Source organism: Mus caroli, unplaced genomic scaffold (assembly GCF_978045245.1).
Source record: "Mus caroli unplaced genomic scaffold, Mus_caroli_1 scaffold_16, whole genome shotgun sequence".
NCBI classification, from domain to species: Eukaryota; Metazoa; Chordata; class Mammalia; order Rodentia; family Muridae; genus Mus; species Mus caroli.
In genome coordinates this window covers 12,357,501-12,379,377 of record NW_028227271.1, presented here as the reverse complement: position 1 = coordinate 12,379,377, position 21,877 = coordinate 12,357,501, and the positions used below count along the sequence as shown (strand labels likewise).

Below are 21,877 nucleotides of genomic sequence, written 5' to 3'. Positions count from 1 at the left end.
GACTTGGATCAAGGCAGAAGCTGTCAGAGAAATTGGATACTAACCTGATGTGCAGTAGATTGCCTGTGCCTTGCTGTGATGTTTACCTGTGCTGTCACCCCCAGGCTTGTCACTCCAACTGCTGGCCAGAGCCAGTGTTGAGATGGCCTATAAATACGCAGGCTAGAGTTGCCACGATGGGCCTGAACAGTCTCTGTGCTTAGGTCCCAGATCGTCACCATGAAGCTGATACTTCTGTACCTGGCTGTGGTGCTCTGCATCGTTGGCAAAGGTAAAGAGTTTGAGCCTTTTTAATCTAGTGAATGCATGTATATTTCACGTTTAGTGTTCTGCACTTCTTCCTTGTGCTGCAAAGTAGGATAGTATGCAGGGATATGTCATTTTTATTACAGTGGATGTTACTTACACATTCAGAGGTGTGTGTGTGTGTGTGTGTGTGTGTGTGTGTGTGTGTGTGTGTGTGTGTGTTACCCTTAAGGTCTGTTGCTCATTCTCAACTGAGTTTATGCATTGACAACTATGTTTTGCGTTTTCATTTCCATTAAGTCTAGAATACTACACTGATAATTGCTGACTCACAAATCACGTCACTTCTAAAATGATCAGTCCATCACTCAAACAAAATCTCATAGGGAAAACGTTTAGTAAACTAACCAATTTCTTGGATGTTTTAAAAAGCCAGACTTATTGAAAGCATTCTGGTAACTTTAAAAATTAAGCAAAATTAAAAAAGTAATAATAAGCAATAATTTGATAGTCAATCAAAATCAAATTTATATGGTTTCACCAGCCATGACTTTAAAGAAAGAAGAAAAAATTTAAAGGTCCTGGATAAATAGAAAAGTATTAGTTATAACTAAAGCCACACACACACACATATGCACACACATACACATACACACACACACACACACACACACACACGCACATGTAACCATGTAATCTATAATAAAATATAGATCTGGAAATGTGTGCATATATTTCTTATAATTTTTGTCCATTGTTCATTCTCACTAAAATAAAATAGATTAAGTTATTTTTTATTCTCATTTGTAACTAATACATTAATTAAGAAAATATTAGTGAAAATAAAATCAGGCAAAATTTAGATTTGGGACTTTTAGGTCAAGGATGTTATGGGAAAAAGAAGTAGTATATTGACCAATATTAACTGGTAAGTTTTGTTGGCCTCTGTATTTTCAAGACTAGATTGCCCAGATATAGTGTGATTTTAGGTATAACAGGCCAATGTTTCCCCTAATCAAATGAGGGAATTTTATTTAATTACAAAGCTCCAAAACAATAAATGAGTATTGGAATATTAGTCATCGCATATAAAGAGGGGTTGTCCATAGTAAATTTTAAGGAAGAGTTGAAGTAAAGTATTTTATTGTCTTTAAACACATTATACTATTTCTGTTCTTATGTTTTTAAAAAGGAAGGACTGTTTTTCAGTACACCAAAAGGTCAGTATCTGTGAAACATCGGTCTTTACATTGTGAGACGACCTACACAAAGAAACAGAAAACACCCTCTTGCGTTTGCACTGATGCCTCCTGGTTCCTCCTTTACTCCCATCCCCGAGGCAAACTCTTCAGGGCAGATTGTTCTGGGATTTCAGTGTTTTCCTAAAGCCAAAAACTGTGACTAAGGGAGAGCAGGTGTTCAGCTCACATTGAATTTTCAACTTGAGCACACATCTTGTTTTTTTCTACATACAGTTTCTGAGGGTCTCACCCGCATTGGAGTGGCGGCTCTCTCCTCTCACTCATGCGATTTAATACAGTTTCTGTATGGTGGAAGGGCAATGCCTGCTCTCTATTCCTAAGTCCCCATTCTACTGCTTACTCACATTCAGATGGCAACTGACCCGGGCTACTTAAGCTAGTTTTTCTGTCCGGAATGCACATCTCAGATGAGGCTGTGAGGGTTTTAGGTAATAGACAAGGAAAAGAAGCAAGAATTTAAGTATGGCATTTACAAAATCTCCATATGCCTGAAGGGAACCTAGGGACAAATTCTTAACTACAAATCACAGTTCTGATAGTAATTTACATGACACAGAAAATAACAGTGCTTTTAATAAGGAAAATAAATTAAAACAAAACAAAACAAACGTTTATATTGTACTGGAATCACATCTGTAAGCCATTCCTTCCTGGCCTTTGGCTGAATACTCTAGATTCTATTTTCAGGTGCCAATCAATACAACTTTATCAGAACACATGAGGGAAGTTTTCTATTTAATGGTACTGCTTTGCTGTTTGTCTTAATGTATGCCTGTGGGTAGGTTGGAGGGGTGGCTGTTTCCTTTGAGTCCCATGTTTTCCAGAAATAGTCCCAACTTCTAGAACTTTGGTTTGTATCAGATCATTAAGCCTAAAATTTATGTTGGAAAAACATGGTCAATTCGGGTTTAGAAAATTAGATTTATTAGCAAAGTAGAGGTTTGTGTTTGGTACCTGGTCTTTGGTATGGATTTAGTGTTGCATGAATTAATGGAAAAGATTTCTAATTTGTCTGTTTAGAATGAAAGAACCATGCTATTGTCCAGAGAAAGCAGCAATATAAATGTACTGAAGGGCCTTGCTTCTGGAAGAAAGAGATGCCGTCTTTGATCTATTGTGGACTTTGGGAAAACCGTTTAAGCCATGATTGTTGGTTTGGTTTTATTGTTTTGTTACGCAAACTAGAAAACTTTCCAGCTCTGTTTCTCCATGACAGTTACAAGGCTAATGATTGGGATTTTATTATTCTCAATGTTGTCTTCTTTAGGGATGAAAGGAAAGCGAAAAGAAGGTAAATTTGCAAAAGGGTTAGCTCCGTAGATTCTTAACCTCGGAAATCAAAGGCAGTGAAGGAAGCAAGGGTTAATAAAATTATGTGACTCTTAGTATTTATTGAGACGGAATCATAGAAGATGTGGATATTGGCGGGAACCAGTAAAGCATCAGGAAGCTTGACAAAGCTGTGGAGAGGCTTTTCTGTCACTAGACCAAGATGGAGGTTATTGATACAAAACAAAAGGCATGCATGTCCTCTTTATTTAGTCAATCATTGTTTATCTATCCTCAAGACATTTCAATTTTCCATATTTTTCTCTTCATTTTTTATGAAAGGGGAAAGTCAAGATGTATCCATTCTCTCATGACAATATTGTTGTTGTTTCAAACAGCTAGACCTTTCAGAAATGGAGTTACAGCTGCCCTCTCTACTTCCCTAAGCGGTGGATTGAGAGTCTTTCATTTAAATAAAAAGGCTCCGGATGCCAAGAGTTCTGGTGGGAGCAAAGATTACAATCTGTCTGATGGAGGTAACTGTAGTCACTGGATCTCATCACTGTTGCTTTTCAAGGAAGATTTAGACTTTAGTTATTTAAGTGAATTAACTTGTGAAAAAAAAGATCTTTTTCCAAATATGACATGAGCAATGAATCACCAGAGAGTCACCTTTAATAATGTTTTTTTTATTTATTTATTTATTTATTTATTTATTTATTTATTTATTTATTTATACTTGCGATGGGAACTGCTGATTTGTAGCTCAAAAAAAAAAAAAAGAGTGAAGAAAGGTTCTGCTGTTGGATTTGGAATTTATAGCTTGAATTCTTTTGTTGTCAATGCTTTTATTAGACAAATAATCAGATAATCTGTTGTGAAGGCTATGCTTCTGGTGATTGAGATATTGTTTTCTAATATTTGTGCATGAAGTATTGGAGTTCAGAACCATTTCACTATCTTTTGTGACATTCTTTTTATATTCTGCAGGTAGAAGTAACTCGAGAAAGAATATTAGTCCTGCTACTGGTGTCTCTGCAACGCTACAGTCTAATTTAGATGACTCTCGTGCACACAGAAGTAAAACTATGCTGTCAGGTTTCCCGGGAGTTTTTTCCTCTTTGCTTAGTGGCCTTACATCTCTGCCCAGAGTAGGAGGTATTCTACCGGACTCTTCTTCTGGGGGCTCACAAGGAGTTTCAAATATCTTTTTATATTATGTGCGAGTAATATTTTAATTTAATGTGAATAGGAATATCAGGGACTTTAATTTTAGATTTCTTTATGTCTTTTATTTTGCTTTTATATTGGGAGGTAACACTTGGTACTCTATTCTGGATAAAGTGGAGGAAGAAGACTGGAGTTAAAAATTGACCTGGTTGTTAATGAGTCTAGTAAAGATAGAGTTAATAATGCCAAGGAATAAACTGAAAGTGCTGTAGGTATTTCTGTCCCCTTTGAATTTACATTTATTGGAGTCTATAGGTCTCCATGTGACGATGCTTCACATGACATACTTTCTGCAGGTGGTGTCCATGGTAATATCGATTTAGGAGTTGGCATCGGCAGAAATGGTGTCAGCATGTCAGGTAGGCTACTTAAGATGTGTGGGTGAAATTTGAGTGGAAGAAGTGGGTGAAAAACAAGGACAGATGGGATTTGGTGCTGAGCATTTAGTGAAAGGAATGGGATGGCGAGAACTGCCTGACAGGAGTTTACTGGACCTGAACCTACGAGACTCAGGGATGACGGTATTTCTCAGACCTCTACTAAGGTGGATCCTTATGAGAATCTCAAATGGTTTCAAATTCATTATTTTGTAACTTGCATTTTCGTGTTCCATCAAAGGGAAAAATAGTACAGGTTTTTCGATGGAGGCAAACATAGCGGATGCTTTGATTCTATTGTACAGACTTTGATGGAAAGTTGAGGATAATTTCAGGCTCAGAAGGAGGAGCAATGTTGGCAGTGGATCAAATAGTTGTCCTAAGCAGTATGAACCAGTGAGGTTTAGATCTACTCAGTATCTTACAACATTGTGTTTTTCTGAAAGTGAAGTTATATGATATGGCATTGCTGAAAGAAGGGTAGAGCCAAATTTGAACTTGCAAATCTTGTTAAAATTTTGCCCTCTGAATATAGCCTATGCTGGAAAACTCTGTGGTTATCTGCATTCAGGGCAAGTGTGGATAATAGGTATGGTCTCACCTATGATCTTTTGAAACTTAAATATTGTTGCATATAGTCTGGGGAATCAATTAATCTGTTTGATTTCCCTTTGAGGGACCACATTGATCTTCTCTTTTGAGGGAAAGGAAAGAAACAGGGGTAGATCTTGGAGTTTTCCTTGCAGAGACCACTGTGTTCTGTTTGGGGTAAGAAGATAAACAAGGATAGATTTAGTTTAGATGCTGAACTTTCTGTAAAGTCAGAGTTTATGAGAAAGAAGACACCGTGCCTAAAAGGTGGTAGCGTATGTAGAATCCTATGGTCAGGGGTGATTTTTAATTTATTGGGATACGGAGTTAAATATTTTCATCTATGTTCTGATGAAAGTAATTTCCCCTTCTATAGCTGATATCCATATAGCACGAAAAATTACATTGCTAATAAATGATTTGAGGAGATTATTTCAAAGGCCAAGGATCAATGCCAGTGGCTCAGGTAGTCAAGTTTCAGTTGGTGGCAGTCAAGTCTGAATTATGTTGTACTTGCAAACCTTTGTTATATTAGCAGTTACATTAGTCACCATTTGTTAAACCCAGGTGCCTTGATAGAGGACTACTGAAATGAAGGACAGACATGGGGTTAGTTGTGGATCTGGAAACCCATTCTTTCCTAACAATGACCTTAGTGAACATGCAAGAAAAATTTGCTGACAATGCAGAGTCTGGGTGTGTTTCCCGTTACATAATTCGTAATCAGGTGTTATGATCACCTATGCATAATATAGTCTGACAACAACCTTCTAGTAGTCTAACTGAACCGAATGGGAAAAGGGATTATGTGTAGAGCATATACAAAATAGAAATTTGGGGGTAGGACCAAGGACAAGACCTGAATTCTTTTGGAACTGCAAAATAATGACTCTCAGTAATGAGGCTAGGGAATACACACTGTAGTAAGCTGTGTGCTCCTGAGGATCTGAAACAAATTCAAGTCTCATTGTCTTTATCTTGGAATTTCATTTTTCAACAACGAGAGAGAATTTGTTTCTCCAGGCATAAAGGAGGGTCAGAAAAGATATATTGTCTTTGTTTGTATAGACCTTGAAGAACTAGACCAGACAATGCTTAGGGCTCTTGATACCCCATGATTTCCAGTAATCACACCATGAACAAAATTGTCCCCACAGAGTACAGATCTGAAAACTGATGCACATTCATATCATCATTATGCTTGTGATTTTACCTTTCGTAGGTGACTCAAGTGCAAGTGGTAGTCTGAATGGGCAGCCATCAAAAGAACTCTCCACCAAGTCAGGAAATGATGACACAGTCCAGGGTCAACAAGCAGCTGCATCTGGTGGTCCTAAGCAGAATGTAGAGAGTAGCAGTTCATCTACAGGCTCTGCAACCTCCAATGAAGGAGGTATCCTGACCTGCATTCCTTTGCATGCATATCCTGCCTATAACATTTACTGTGTTTTAAAATTCCCATGGAGGAAACATGTGCTCTCAGTGTGTGTTTGTGGATGTTTTAGAAAATGACAGGAAGGTTGAAATGAAATTCAGATGGGAACTTTGAATTACTTTGGTTTAGTCAGGATTAATCAGCAATCTTAAATTGACTGGATCCCCATAATTCAGTTACAGTCCTTAGAGTGTTGATGTTTCTCTCCAAACACGAAATTATTTGAGGTGATGTTATTTGAAATTTGACTGTCTTAGATTGTCAATCCTGAGCTTCATCAGGGTGTATCCCTGAGATGAAGGCAGAGACAAGGGAACTGGACCATATACTATTGGAAGCAGGAGAGATGCCTGCAGGGGATCAGACACTCTGCCTCAGCAGTGTGACCCAGTGAGATATAAATGCAGTCAATAGTTTAGGTCATTACATTTCTCTGAATGGGATGGAATGCCATGTATTTTCCTTGGTCATTGCTGAAGGAAGGGCAGAGCTAAATTTGAACTCATAATGTCTGTTTGAAGTTCATGCTGTGATAATAACCAATGAATGATAAAAGGACCTTGGGAATCTGTGCTCAGTTCTGGTGTTGACAATAAGTGTAGTCTCACCTAGAACTTTTAAAAAAATTTTTTTTCTAATTGTTGCTGATATGGTGAAATGGCTAAAATTCTCTCATTCAGATTTTCCATGGCAAGACCACAATGTTCGGTTTGGGTGATAAAAAAAGAAAAAAGGCTGCATCTTGTTTAGATGTTGTTTTTTTTTTTTTTGTACCAAGTCAGTTTCTGTAAGAATATAGAAAATTTATGGAAAAAGATGGGTAGCTTATGTATTGCCATGAGGTCTGGTGATGACGATTGAACTTCTGTACTATAATTCTAATGAAATTCCTTTCTCTCCTACAGCTGACAAACATAGTGAACATCTAAGTAATCTTTTCACTAAAGGACTGAAAGGAATATTAGAAGCAATCACAAGTGCTGACAGTGTCTCAGGTAGTCAAGTGTCAATGTGTAGTCGTCAAACCTGAATTGTGCTGAGGTTCAGAACTCTTGTTTGTTGGCAACTGATATTATCTAGTTGTGAAATTTAGGTGCCTTGTTAGAAGGCTATTCAGAACAAGGGAAGGCAACTGATATGTCATGAACCTAGGTCCAACTGTGTGCTGACATTGATCATAGTGCAAGTGAAAGAATATTTCTTTGGCAATGAAGATTGTGGTTGTGTTTCCTGCCAGATATTTTATGGTCATGTAGTTTTGATTATGTTTGAATAATTCAGTCTGTCAAAAGCTCTTAATAATTAGGGTGAACTTTGAGTGGAAGAAGGCATTCATCTTGAGGCTTTACAGAACAGAATTTATGATCAGGAGAAAAGGGACAATCCTGAAGTCTTCTGGAACTGGGCACATGAGTGTCAGTGCTGATGCTGTGGCATCCCTTCTCTATTAGCTGGGCTTTTCTGAGAATTGTCAGTAGGTTCAAATTTTCTTCTTCTTCTTCTTCTTCTTCTTCTTCTTCTTCTTCTTCTTCTTCTTCTTCTTCTTCTTCTTCTTCTTCTTCTTTTTCTTCTTCTTCTTCCTCATCCCCCTCTTCCTCCTTTTCCTTCTCCTCCTCTTCCTCCTCCTCCCCTTCATTGTCCTCCTCTTTCTTCTTTTCCTCTTCCTCCTCTGCATTCTTCTCCTCCACCTTCTTGTCTTCCTTCTATTCCTCCTTCTTCTCCTCTTTCACCTCCTCCTCTCTCCTCCTCCTCATCTGCTCCTTCTCCTCCCCTTTTTCCTTCTCTTCCTCCTTCTTCTCTTCCTCTCCTCCTCCTCCTACTTCTCTTCTCCCTTGATCTATTTTTCTCAAATTTTCATTTCTTATAAAAGGGACAGAACTAGTGTCTTCAGTTTTGCAATTAAAAGGGTAGAGTTGATATTTCTTTGATTTTATAGATTAATTGGCCAGTATTATCAGAATGGTGGAGCTAAATTGGACCTTGAAATCTATACTTGAATTTTGTACTTTGACAGTAGCCTGTGGCGCTAAAATGACCTGTGAATCTACATACAGGGCCTAGGTTCAAGAGAGGCATAAAAACAGGATAGTGTGTAGCTTGATAACTGTTCTTTTTGTCAAGTTGTGTTTATGAGAACAAAGAATCATGGCCTAACAAAGTAATCTATTATGCTGTGACGGGTGGTTAGGAGCAGATTGCTTGTTTGTTGAAAACAAAGATTGAATATTGAATGTTTGACCATTATTCTGATAATATCATTTTAGCTTCTTCAGCTGTCGAGAATCTTAAAGCACAAAGAAAAAAATTCGTAGAGTCCCTGACAGAGGATCATGGACCGACAAGCACTAGTGCCAGTGTCTCAGGTAGTAAAGAGTCACTGTGTAGCAGTGAAAGCTGACCCTCCAAATCCTTGCTTTATAGGCAGCTGTCCTGTCTTGTTTTGTTCTGTACTGTTCTGATTTGTTTTGTTTTATTTCGTTTTGTTTTGTTTTGTGTCTTATCCCAGTTGTAGAGTCTGATGCCTTGGTAGAGGATTGGTAAAGTACAGGAGAGTTTTGTGGTTGGTCAATGGTCTGGGTCAAAGCCCATTGCTAACATTGATCTTAGTGAACACAGAAGAAGATTTCTCTGACAAGATAAAACCTGGATATCTCTTGTCGAATATTGTATGAGGAGAGGTCTTTTGATCACTGTTTCCAAGTATAGTCTGTCTACAAACTTGATATAATCTGGCTGAACAGTGAGTGGAAGAAGGGATTCCATGCAGAGCAGTTAGTGAAAGGAATTCTGTGAGCCTGAGTGGAATTCTTCTGTAATTGGACCCATGACTTTAGTGATGAGGCTATGACATACTCTCTGCACCAAGCTGTGTTCTCTTCAATGATGGAAGCAGATTTAAAGCTCATTGGCCTCATTTTTGATTTTCCTTTTCTATTAAACACAGAGAAATCTTTTATCCAGTTTTGTCCTTAGAGACAGTCAGCATGGATATATTGTCTTTGTTTGTATAGAAGTTGATGAATTGGACCATATGATTCTAAGCACTGTTGATACCCTATGATCTCCATTAGTCACACTATGAATAAAGTTGTTCCACACATTGCAGATCTGAAGACTGATGCACATTGTCTATGATTTTACCTTTCCCAGGTGACTCAAGTGCAAGCAGTAGGCTGGATGGGCATCCATCAGCTGGACTCTCCAAGGAGTCAGAAGATGATGCCACAGTCCAGGGTCAGGATGTAGCTGCATCTGGTGGCCCTAAGGAGAATGTAGAGAGTAGCAGTTCATCTACAGTCTCTGCAACCTCCAATGTAGGAGGTATCCTGACTTGCATTCCTTTGCATGCATATCCTGCCTATAACATTTATTGTGCTTTAAAATTCCCATGGGGAAAACATATGCTTTTGTTGTGTGATTGTGGATGTTTTAGAAAAAGAAAGGAAGGTTGAAATGAAATTCAGATGGGAACTTTGAATTGCTTTGGTTTAGTCAAGATTAATCAGCAATCTTAACTTGAATGGATCCCCATAATTCAGTTACAGTCCCTAGAGTGTTGATGTTTCTCTCCACACACCAAAATATTTGAGGTGATGCTATTGAAATTTGACTGTCTTAGATTGTCAATCCTGAGCTTCATCAGGGTGCATCCCTGAGATGAAGGCAGAGACAAGGGAACTGGACCATATACTATTGGAAGAAGGAGAGATGCCTGCAGGGGATCAGACTCTCTGCCTCAGCAGTGTGACCCAGTGAGATGTAAATGCAGTCAATAGTTTAGGTCATTAATTTCTCTGAATGGGATGGAACGCCATGTATTTTACTTGGTCATTGCTGAAGAAGGGTAGATGAATTTGCAATTTCTGTTTGAAGTTCATGCTGTGACAATAACCAAAGATAAAAGGACCTTAGGATGTCTGCTCTGTTCTGGTGTTGACAACAGGTACAGTCTAGCCTAGGACCCTTTGAACTCTGAGTGATAGTTGTATGGTGAAATGGCTAAGTTTATCTCATTCAGATTTTCCATGGGGAGACCACCATTTTCAGTTTGGGTGATAAAAGAGAAAGAAGGCTGCATCTTGTTTTAATGTTTTTCTTTGTACCAAGTCAGTTTTTTTTTTTGTGAGAACATAGAAAATTTGTGGAAAATGTAGGTAGCTTACTTATTGCCAAGTGGTCTGTTGATTACTTTCAACTTGTCTCAATACAAAGTATGAATATTGAATTTCTGTCCTATATTCTAATGAAATCTGTTTCCTTCCTACAGCTGAGAAATCTAGTGACCATTCAAGTAACACTCTCAGGGAAGATTTGAAAAAAATATTAGAAACGATCACAAGTGCTGCCAGTGTCCCAGGTAGTCAAGTGTCAATGTGTAGTCGTCAAACCTGAATTGTGCTGAGGTTCAGAACTCTTGTTTGTTGGCAACTGATATTATCTGTTTGTGAAATTTAGGTGCCATGTTAGAAGGCTATTCAGAACAAGGGAAGGCAACTGATATGTCATGAACCTAGGTCCAACTGTGTGCTGACATTGATCATAGTGCTAGTGAAAGAATATTTCTTTGGCAATGAAGATTGTGGTTGTGTTTCCTGCCAGATATTTTATGGATATGTAGTTTTGATTATGTTTGAATAATACAGTCTGTCAAAAGCTCTTAATATTTAGGCTGAACGTTGAGTGGAAGGAGGCATTCATCTTGAGGCTTTACAGAACAGAATTTATGATCAGGAGAAAAGGGACAATCCTGAAGTCTTCTGGAACTGGGCCCATGAGTGTCAGTGCTGATGCTTTGGCATCCCTTCTCTATTAGCTGGGCTTTTCTGAGAATTGTCAGTAGGTTCAAATTTTCTTCTTCTTCTTCTTCTTCTTCTTCTTCTTCTTCTTCTTCTTCTTCTTCTTCTTCTTCTTCTTCTTCTTCTTCCTCATCCCCCTCTTCCTCCTCTTCCTCCTTTTCCTTCTCCTCCCCTTCCTCCTCCTCCCCTTCTTTGTCCTCCTCTTTCTTCTTTTCCTCTTCCTCCTCTGCATTCTTCTCCTCCACCTTCTTGTCTTCCTTCTATTCTTCCTTCTTCTCCTCTTTCACCTCCTCCTCTCTCCTCCTCCTCATCTGCTCCTTCTCCTCCTCTTTTTCCTTCTCTTCCTCCTTCTTCTCTTCCTCTCCTCCTCCTCCTACTTCTCTTCTCCCTTGATCTATTTTTCTCAGATTTTCATTTCCTATAAAAGGGACAGAATTGGTGTCTTCAGTTTTGCAATTAAAAGGGTAGAGTTGATATTTCTTGATATTATAGATTAATTGGCCAGTATTATCAGAATGATGGAGCTAAATTGGACCTTGAAATCTATACTTGAATTGTGTCCTTTGACAGTACCCTGTGGCCCTTAAATGACCTGTGAATCTACATACAGGGCCTAGGTTCAAGACAGGCAAAAAACAGGAGAGTGTGTAGCTTGATAACTATTCTTTTTGTCAAGTCCGTGTTTATGAGAACAAAGAATCATGGCCTAACAAAGTAATCTATTATATTGTGACAGGTGGTTAGGAGCAGATTGCTTGTTTGTTGAAAATAAAGGATGAATATTGAATGTTTGACCATTATTCTGGTGATATCATTTTAGCTTCTTCAGCTGTCATGAATCTTAAAGCACAAAGAAAAAAATTCATAGAGCCCCTGACAGAGGATCATGGACTGACAAGCCCTAGAGCCAGTATCTCACATAGTAAAGAGTCACTGTGTAGCAGTGAAAGCTGACCCTCCAAATCCTTGCTTTATTGGCAGCTGTCCTGTCTTGTTTTGTTCTGTACTGTTCTGATTTGTTTTGTTTTATTTCGTTTTGTTTTGTTTTGTGTCTTATCCCAGTTGTAGAGTCTGATGCCTTGGTAGAGGATTGGTAAAGTACAGGAGAGTTTTGTGGTTGGTCAATGGTCTGGGTCAAAGCCCATTGCTAACATTGATCTTAGTGAACACAGAAGAAGATTTCTCTGACAAGATAAAACCTGGATATCTCTTGTCGAATATTGTATGAGGAGAGGTCTTTTGATCACTGTTTCCAAGTATAGTCTGTCTACAAACTTGATATAATCTGGCTGAACAGTGAGGGGAAGAAGGGATTCCATGCAGAGCAGTTAGTGAAAGGAATTCTGTGAGCCTGAGTGGAATTCTTCTGTAATTGGACCCATGACTTTAGTGATGAGGCTATGACATACTCTCTGCACCAAGCTGTGTTCTCTTCAATGATGGAAGCAGATTTAAAGCTCATTGGCCTCATTTTTGATTTTCCTTTTCTATTAAACACAGAGAAATCTTTTATCCAGTTTTGTCCTTAGAGACAGTCAGCATGGATATATTGTCTTTGTTTGTATAGAAGTTGATGAATTGGACCATATGATTCTAAGCACTGTTGATACCCTATGATCTCCATTAGTCACACTATGAATAAAGTTGTTCCACACATTGCAGATCTGAAGACTGATGCACATTGTCTATGATTTTACCTTTCCCAGGTGACTCAAGTGCAAGCAGTAGGCTGGATGGGCATCCATCAGCTGGACTCTCCAAGGAGTCAGAAGATGATGCCACAGTCCAGGGTCAGGATGTAGCTGCATCTGGTGGCCCTAAGGAGAATGTAGAGAGTAGCAGTTCATCTACAGTCTCTGCAACCTCCAATGTAGGAGGTATCCTGACTTGCATTCCTTTGCATGCATATCCTGCCTATAACATTTATTGTGCTTTAAACTTCCCATGGGGAAAACATATGCTTTTGTTGTGTGATTGTGGATGTTTTAGAAAAAGAAAGGAAGGTTGAAATGAAATTCAGATGAGAACTTTGAATTGCTTTGGTTTAGTCAAGATTAATCAGCAATCTTAACTTGAATGGATCACCATAATTAAGTTACAGTCCCTAGAGTGTTGATGTTTCTCTCCACACACCAAAATATTTGAGGTGATGCTATTGAAATTTGACTGTCTTAGATTGTCAATCCTGAGCTTCATCAGGGTGCATCCCTGAGATGAAGGCAGAGACAAGGGAACTGGACCATATACTATTGGAAGAAGGAGAGATGCCTGCAGGGGATCAGACTCTCTGCCTCAGCAGTGTGACCCAGTGAGATGTAAATGCAGTCAATAGTTTAGGTCATTAATTTCTCTAAATGGGATGGAACGCCATGTATTTTACTTGGTCATTGCTGAAGAAGGGCAGATGAATTTGCAATTTCTGTTTGAAGTTCATGCTGTGACAGTAACCAAAGATAAAAGGACCTTAGGATGTCTGCTCTGTTCTGGTGTTGACAACAGGTACAGTCTAGCCTAGGACCCTTTGAACTCTGAGTGATAGTTGTATGGTGAAATGGCTAAGTTTATCTCATTCAGATTTTCCATGGAGAGACCACCATTTTCAGTTTGGGTGATAAAAGAGAAAGAAGGCTGCATCTTGTTTTAATGTTTTTCTTTGTACCAAGTCAGTTTTTTTTTTTGTGAGAACATAGAAAATTTGTGGGAAAATGTAGGTAGCTTACTTATTGCCAAGTGGTCTGTTGATTACTTTCAACTTGTCTCAATACAAAGTATGAATATTGAATTTCTGTCCTATATTCTAATGAAATCTGTTTCCTTCCTACAGCTGAGAAATCTAGAGACCATTCAAGTAACACTCTCAGGGAAGATTTGAAAAAAATATTAGAAACGATCACAAGTGCTGCCAGTGTCCCAGGTAGTCAAGTGTCAATGTGTAGTCGTCAAACCTGAATTGTGCTGAGGTTCAGAACTCTTGTTTGTTGGCAACTGATATTATCTGTTTGTGAAATTTAGGTGCCTTGTTAGAAGGCTATTCAGAACAAGGGAAGGCAACTGATATGTCATGAACCTAGGTCCAACTGTGTTTTGACATTGATCATAGTGCTAGTGAAAGAATATTTCTTTGGCAATGAAGATTGTGGTTGTGTTTCCTGCCAGATATTTTATGGATATGTAGTTTTGATTATGTTTGAATAATACAGTCTGTCAAAAGCTCTTAATATTTAGGCTGAACGTTGAGTGGAAGGAGGCATTCATCTTGAGGCTTTACAGAACAGAATTTATGATCAGGAGAAAAGGGACAATCCTGAAGTCTTCTGGAACTGGGCACATGAGTGTCAGTGCTGATGCTGTGGCATCCCTTCTCTATTAGCTGGGCTTTTCTGAGAATTGTCAGTAGGTTCAAATTTTCTTCTTCTTCTTCTTCTTCTTCTTCTTCTTCTTCTTCTTCTTCTTCTTCTTCTTCTTCTTCTTCTTCTACTTCTTCCTCATCCCCCTCTTCCTCCTCTTCCTCCTTTTCCTTCTCCTCCCCTTCCTCCTCCTCCCCTTCTTTGTCCTCCTCTTTCTTCTTTTCCTCTTCCTCCTCTGCATTCTTCTCCTCCACCTTCTTGTCTTCCTTCTATTCTTCCTTCTTCTCCTCTTTCACCTCCTCCTCTCTCCTCCTCCTCATCTGCTCCTTCTCCTCCTCTTTTTTCTTCTCTTCCTCCTTCTTCTCTTCCTCTCCTCCTCCTCCTAATTCTCTTCTCCCTTGATCTATTTTTCTCAGATTTTCATTTCCTATAAAAGGGACAGAATTGGTGTCTTCAGTTTTGCAATTAAAAGGGTAGAGTTGATATTTCTTTGATATTATAGATTAATTGGCCAGTATTATCAGAATGATGGAGCTAAATTGGACCTTGAAATCTATACTTGAATTGTGTCCTTTGACAGTACCCTGTGGCCCTTAAATGACCTGTGAATCTACATACAGGGCCTAGGTTCAAGACAGGCAAAAAACAGGAGAGTGTGTAGCTTGATAACTGTTCTTTTTGTCAAGTCCGTGTTTATGAGAACAAAGAATCATGGCCTAACAAAGTAATCTATTATATTGTGACAGGTGGTTAGGAGCAGATTGCTTGTTTGTTGAAAACAAAGAATGAATATTGAATGTTTGACCATTATTCTGGTGATATCATTTTAGCTTCTTCAGCTGTCATGAATCTTAAAGCACAAAGAAAAAAATTCATAGAGCCCCTGACAGAGGATCATGGACTGACAAGCCCTAGAGCCAGTATCTCACATAGTAAAGAGTCACTGTGTAGCAGTGAAAGCTGACCCTCCAAATCCTTGCTTTATTGGCAGCTGTCCTGTCTTGTTTTGTTCTGTACTGTTCTGATTTGTTTTGTTTTATTTCGTTTTGTTTTGTTTTGTGTCTTATCCCAGTTGTAGAGTCTGATGCCTTGGTAGAGGATTGGTAAAGTACAGGAGAGTTTTGTGGTTGGTCAATGGTCTGGGTCAAAGCCCATTGCTAACATTGATCTTAGTGAACACAGAAGAAGATTTCTCTGACAAGATAAAACCTGGATATCTCTTGTCGAATATTGTATGAGGAGAGGTCTTTTTATCACTGTTTCCAAGTATAGTCTGTCTACAAACTTGATATAATCTGGCTGAACAGTGAGTGGAAGAAGGGATTCCATGCAGAGCAGTTAGTGAAAGGAATTCTGTGAGCCTGAGTGGAATTCTTCTGTAATTGGACCCATGACTTTAGTGATGAGGCTATAACATACTCCCTGCACCAAGCTGTGCTCTCTTCAATGATGGAAGCAGATTTAAAGCTCATTGGCCTCATTTTTGATTTTCCTTTTCTATTAAACACAGAGAAATCTTTTATCCAGTTTTGTCCTTAGAGACAGTCAGCATGGATATATTGTCTTTGTTTGTATAGAAGTTGATGAATTGGACCATATGATTCTAAGCACTGTTGATATCCTATGATCTCCATTAGTCACACTATGAATAAAGTTGTTCCACACATTGCAGATCTGAAGACTGATGCACATTGTCTATGATTTTACCTTTCCCAGGTGACTCAAGTGCAAGCAGTAGGCTGGATGGGCATCCATCAGCTGGACTCTCCAAGGAGTCAGAAGATGATGCCACAGTCCAGGGTCAGGATGTAGCTGCATCTGGTGGCCCTAAGCAGAATGTAGAGAGTAGCAGTTCATCTACAGTCTCTGCAACCTCCAATGTAGGAGGTATCCTGACTTGCATTCCTTTGCATGCATATCCTGCCTATAACATTTATTGTGCTTTAAAATTCCCATGGGGAAAACATATGCTTTTGTTGTGTGGTTGTGGATGTTTTAGAAAAAGAAAGGAAGGTTGAAATGAAATTCAGATGGGAACTTTGAATTGCTTTGGTTTAGTCAAGATTAATCAGCAATCTTAACTTGAATGGATCACCATAATTCAGTTATAGTCCCTAGAGTGTTGATGTTTCTCTCCACACACCAAAATATTTGAGGTGATGCTATTGAAATTTGACTGTCTTAGATTGTCAATCCTGAGCTTCATCAGGGTGCATCCCTGAGATGAAGGCAGAGACAAGGGAACTGGACCATATACTATTGGAAGAAGGAGAGATGCCTGCAGGGGATCAGACACTCTGCCTCATCATTGTGACCCAGTGAGATGTAAATGCAGTCAATAGTTTAGGTCATTAATTTCTCTGAATGGGATGGAACGCCATGTATTTTACTTGGTCATTGCTGAAGAAGGGCAGATGAATTTGCAATTTCTGTTTGAAGTTCATGCTGTGACAATAACCAAAGATAAAAGGACCTTAGGATGTCTGCTCTGTTCTGGTGTTGACAACAGGTACAGTCTAGCCTAGGACCCTTTGAACTCTGAGTGATAGTTGTATGGTGAAATGGCTAAGTTTATCTCATTCAGATTTTCCATGGGGAGACCACCATTTTCAGTTTGGGTGATAAAAGAGAAAGAAGGCTGCATCTTGTTTTAATGTTTTTCTTTGTACCAAGTCAGTTTTTTTTTTTGTGAGAACATAGAAAATTTGTGGGAAAATGTAGGTAGCTTACTTATTGCCAAGTGGTCTGTTGATTACTTTCAACTTGTCTCAATACAAAGTATGAATATTGAATTTCTGTCCTATATTCTAATGAAATCTGTTTCCTTCCTACAGCTGAGAAATCTAGTGACCATTCAAGTAACACTCTCAGGGAAGATTTGAAAAAAATATTAGAAACGATCACAAGTGCTGCCAGTGTCCCAGGTAGTCAAGTGTCAATGTGTAGTCATCAAACCTGAATTGTGCTGAGGTTCAGAACTCTTGTTTGTTGGCAACTGATATTATCTGTTTGTGAAATTTAGGTGCCTTGTTAGAAGGCTATTCAGAACAAGGGAAGGCAACTGATATGTCATGAACCTAGGTCCAACTGTGTTTTGACATTGATCATAGTGCTAGTGAAAGAATACTTCTTTGGCAATGAAGATTGTGGTTGTGTTTCCTGCCAGATATTTTATGGATATGTAGTTTTGATTATGTTTGAATAATCATAGCTCTTAATATTTAGGCTGAACGTTGAGTGGAAGGAGGCAGTCATCTTGAGGCTTTACAGAACAGAATTTATGATCAGGAGAAAAGGGACAATCCTGAAGTCTTCTGGAACTGGGCACATGAGTGTCAGTACTGATGCTGTGGCATCCCTTCTCTATTAGCTGGGCTTTTCTGAGAATTGTCTGTAGGTCGAAAATTCCTCCTCCTCATCCTTTCTCTCTTCTTCCTCCCCTTTAATCTTCTCCTCCTCCTCTTTCCCCTCTTTCTCTTTTTCCTCCTCTTTCTTCTCCTCCTTCTACTCTTCCTTCTCCTCTTTTTCCTACTCTTAGTTCTCCTACCCCCTCTCACTCTCCTTTTTCTCTTCCTCTTTCTCCTCCTCGCTCTTATCCTCCTCTTCCTTCATCTATTTGTTTCAGTTTTTCATTTCCTATAAAAGGGAGAGAACAAGTTTTTCCGTTAAAAAGGATAGAGTGGATATTTTGGTTGATTGTATAATCCATAAAATGGGCTACTGGATTCTCTGGGCACCTGATAGTCCATGATCTCTAGAAATCAAGTAATGAACACACTTTTCTCCATAAGTTGCAGTTATGATGAGGATGCACAGGCTGTCATTCTGATTGTTATGATTTTACCCCCATTAGTTGACTCAAGAGAAAACTGTAGGCTGCATCTTTCAGATGGAATCTCCCTAGTGAGGAGACTCTAGGACATTCACGGGTCAACAAGTATCTGGAACTGGTAGGATTTCACTACGTTAAAGTGATCAGCAGTCAGTCTACAGTCTGCATCCTCCAATGATGGAAACAAGAGTGTCACATCCTGACCTGCCTTGGAGTCTGTGTATGGCCCTCTTTCAGCATGCACTTTGATTTTAAATTCCTTGTTGAAGAAAGCCTTGTTCTCATATACTGGTTCTGTACGTGTTTGAGGATGACAGAACAATCGATACTACATTCAAAGTTAGATCTGAATCACATTGGCTTGTTGATGATGAATTTGTAAACTTAAATTAAATGGCTCTGTTAATTCGTGTATAGACCTTAGAATGTTGATTCTCCCTTTCTCAGACCACAGTTGTCAAAACCGTAGTCTCTTAAAATCTCCATCCTAAAATATGTCAGTGTGCAAGCCTAAGTTGAAGAGAGTCACTAATAGGTTAAATATGATCCTAAAAAGGCACGATTCCTGCAGATGGTCAGGCCATCAGCCTGAGCAAATGAAAACCTGAGTTCTAAATTGAGTCAATCTTTTAGAGCATTCATTTCTCTGAACGTGGAAGATTTCAAGTTATTTAATTGACCAGTGTTATTGGAAGGGTGGAGCTAAATTGGACCTTGAAATCTGTACTTGAAACTTGTCCTCTGACAGTGGCCTGCGCTAAAATGTTCCTGTGAATCTACATCCAGGGCCTTGGTTCAAGAGAGGCAAAGAACCAGGATAGTGGGTAGCGTGATAACTGTTCTGTTTGTCAAGTCAGTGTTTGTGAGAACAAAGAACAATGGCCTAAAAGGTAGTAGATTATGTCATTGCGGGTGATTAGCACAGATTGTTTAATTTGTTGAAAACAAAGAATGAATATTTTACATGTTTGACCAAAAATCTGATACATTTTAGCTTCTACAGGTATCAACCCTGATGAAGATATGTTCCTAAACGCCGTAAAGAACTTAGCTCACCACATTCGACAGTCTGTCATTGATGCCAGTCAATCAGGTAGTCAAGTATCAGTATGTGACAGTGAAATCTGACCCTCCAAACCCTTGCTTTATTGGCAGCTGTCACGTTTTGTTTCATTTTGTTTTGCTTTGCTTTGCTTCTTATCCCAGTTGTAGAGTCTGGGTGCCTTGGTAGAGGATTGGTAAAGTGTAGGACAGTGTTGTGGTTGGTCAATGGTCTGGGTCAAAAAAATTGCTAACATTGATCTTAGTGAACATGGAAGATTTCTCTGATGAGATAAATCCTGAATGTTTCCTGTCAAACATTTTATGAGGAGATATCTGTTGTTTACCTTTGACAAATATAGTCTGTCACTATCCTTGTAATAATATGGCTTAACTATGAGTGGAAAGAGGCATTGTGTGCAGGGCATTAAATGAAAAAATGGTTGTGACCCGGACTGATGAGCAATGTGAAATCTTTTGGAACTGGACCCCTGACTTCAGTGATGATTCTAGGGCATATGCACTGTACTGTGCTGTGTTTTCCTGAGGATCTGAAATAGATTCAAAACTCATTGTCTTGACCTTGGATTTTCAGGTTCTATCAAACTGAGAGCATTCATTTCCACAGTTCTGCCATTAGAGAGGGTCAGAGAGGATATAGTGTCTTTGTATAGACCTTGATGAATTGGACCATGTGATTCTAAGTGCTCTTAATAACCCATTGCACCCACTAATCACACACCAGGAACAAACTTGTTCCCATACAGTGCAGATCTGAAGACTGATGCAGAGTCACATCATCCTTATCTTATGATTTTACCTTTGCCAGGTGACTCAAGTGGAAGCAGTAGGCTCAATCTGCATCCCGATCACGGTCTCTCCACAGAGTCAGGAGATGGCCCCATACTCCAGGGTCAACAAACAGTTGCACCTGGTAGACGTGACCAGAATGTAGATATTCACAGTCCTTCTATAGGGTCTACAACCCCCATGAAGTAAATATAGGTTGCTCAGGTTTCCTGACCTGCACTCCTTTCCATGGATCTCCTGCCTATAACATTAAAATATATTTTGTTCTAATTTCCTATGGAGGAGACACATGCTCTCATTGTGTGGTTGTTGTTATGTTAGAAGTGAAAGCAAGGTTGAAATGAAATTCACATTTGAACTTTGAGTCACTTTGGGTTAGTGGGTACTAATCAGCAATCTTAACTTGACTGGATCCCCATAATTCAGTTACAGTTCTTAGAGTGTTGATGTTTCTCTCCACACACCAAATTATTTGAGGTGATGCTATTGAAATTTGACTGTCTTAGATTGTCAACCCTGAGCTTCATCAGGGTGCATCCCTGAGGTGAAGACAGAGACAAGGGAACTGGACCATATACTATTGGAAGAAGGAGAGATGCCTGCAGGGGATCAGACACTCTGCCTCAGCAGTGTGACCCAGTGAGATGTAAATGTAGTCAATAGTTTAGGTCATTACATTTCTCTGAATGGGAAGGAATGCCATGTATTTTACTTGGTCATTGCTGAAAGAAGGGCAGAGCTAAATTTGAACTTGCAATTTCTGTTTGAAGTTCATGCTGTGACAATAACCAATGATAAAAGGACTTTGGGAATCTGTGCTCAGTTCTGGTGTTGATAGGGGTACTCTCACGTAGGACCTTTTGAACTCTAATTCTTACTGATATGGTGAAATGGCTAAATTTATCTCATTCAGACTTTCCATGGTGAGACCACACTATTTTTCTCTTTTGGGGTGATAAAAAAGAAAGAAGGATGGATCTAGGTTAGGTTCTGTTCTTTCTACCGAATCAGTTTTTGTGAGAATGTAGAAAATTTGTGGAAAATGCGGTAATTTATGTATTATTTCATGGTCTGGTGATGACTTTAAATTTGTGTCAATATTTTGTCCTGTGTTCTGATGAAATCCCTTTCCTTCCTACAGCTGAAAGGCTCAATGCACAATCAAGCAACTCCTTGTTAGGAGAATTGGAACCAAAGTATGAGAACAACCCGACTGATGGCAGTAGCTCAGGTAGTCAAGTGTCAGTATGTGGTAGTCAAACCTGAATTGTGCTGAGGTTCAGAACTCTTGTTTGTTGGCAGCTGAATATTTTCCAGATGTAAAGTCCTTTTTTGAGGACTATTAGAGTGAAAAGAATAGTTGTGATATATCATGCATCTGTTTCAAATTGTTTGTGTCATTGATATTAATGAATATCACAGATATCTCTGGAAATGAAGATGGTAGTAGTAGTAGTAGTAGTAGTATTCTCCTTCTCCTTCTTCTTCTTCTCCTTCTCCTCCTCTTTCTTTCTTTCTTTCTTTCTTTCTTTCTTTCTTTCTTTCTTTCTTTCTTTCTTTCTTTCTTTCTTTCTTTCTTTCTTTCTTCCTTCCTTCCTTCCTTCCTTCCTTCCTTCCTTCCTTCCTCCCTCCCTCCCTCCC

General features: G+C 39.0%; 1 protein-coding gene across 1 annotated transcript in view; it reads left to right on the top strand.

Moving 5' to 3' along the window:
* Positions 1–219: 219 nt before the first annotated feature.
* Positions 220–21,877, top strand: part of LOC147000717 (submandibular gland protein C-like) — a 25,382-nt gene continuing 3,724 nt past the window's right edge. Inside the window, exons 1-14 of the mRNA XM_085831904.1 lie at positions 220–271; positions 3,176–3,313; positions 3,768–3,935; positions 4,304–4,366; positions 6,198–6,368; positions 7,316–7,405; positions 8,675–8,773; positions 9,561–9,731; positions 10,678–10,785; positions 12,036–12,128; positions 16,270–16,440; positions 17,388–17,495; positions 19,389–19,478; positions 21,378–21,467. Coding sequence (XP_085688030.1) covers positions 220–271; positions 3,176–3,313; positions 3,768–3,935; positions 4,304–4,366; positions 6,198–6,368; positions 7,316–7,405; positions 8,675–8,773; positions 9,561–9,731; positions 10,678–10,785; positions 12,036–12,128; positions 16,270–16,440; positions 17,388–17,495; positions 19,389–19,478; positions 21,378–21,467 — 1,612 coding nt within the window. The remainder of the gene's footprint in view (positions 272–3,175; positions 3,314–3,767; positions 3,936–4,303; positions 4,367–6,197; positions 6,369–7,315; positions 7,406–8,674; positions 8,774–9,560; positions 9,732–10,677; positions 10,786–12,035; positions 12,129–16,269; positions 16,441–17,387; positions 17,496–19,388; positions 19,479–21,377; positions 21,468–21,877) is intronic.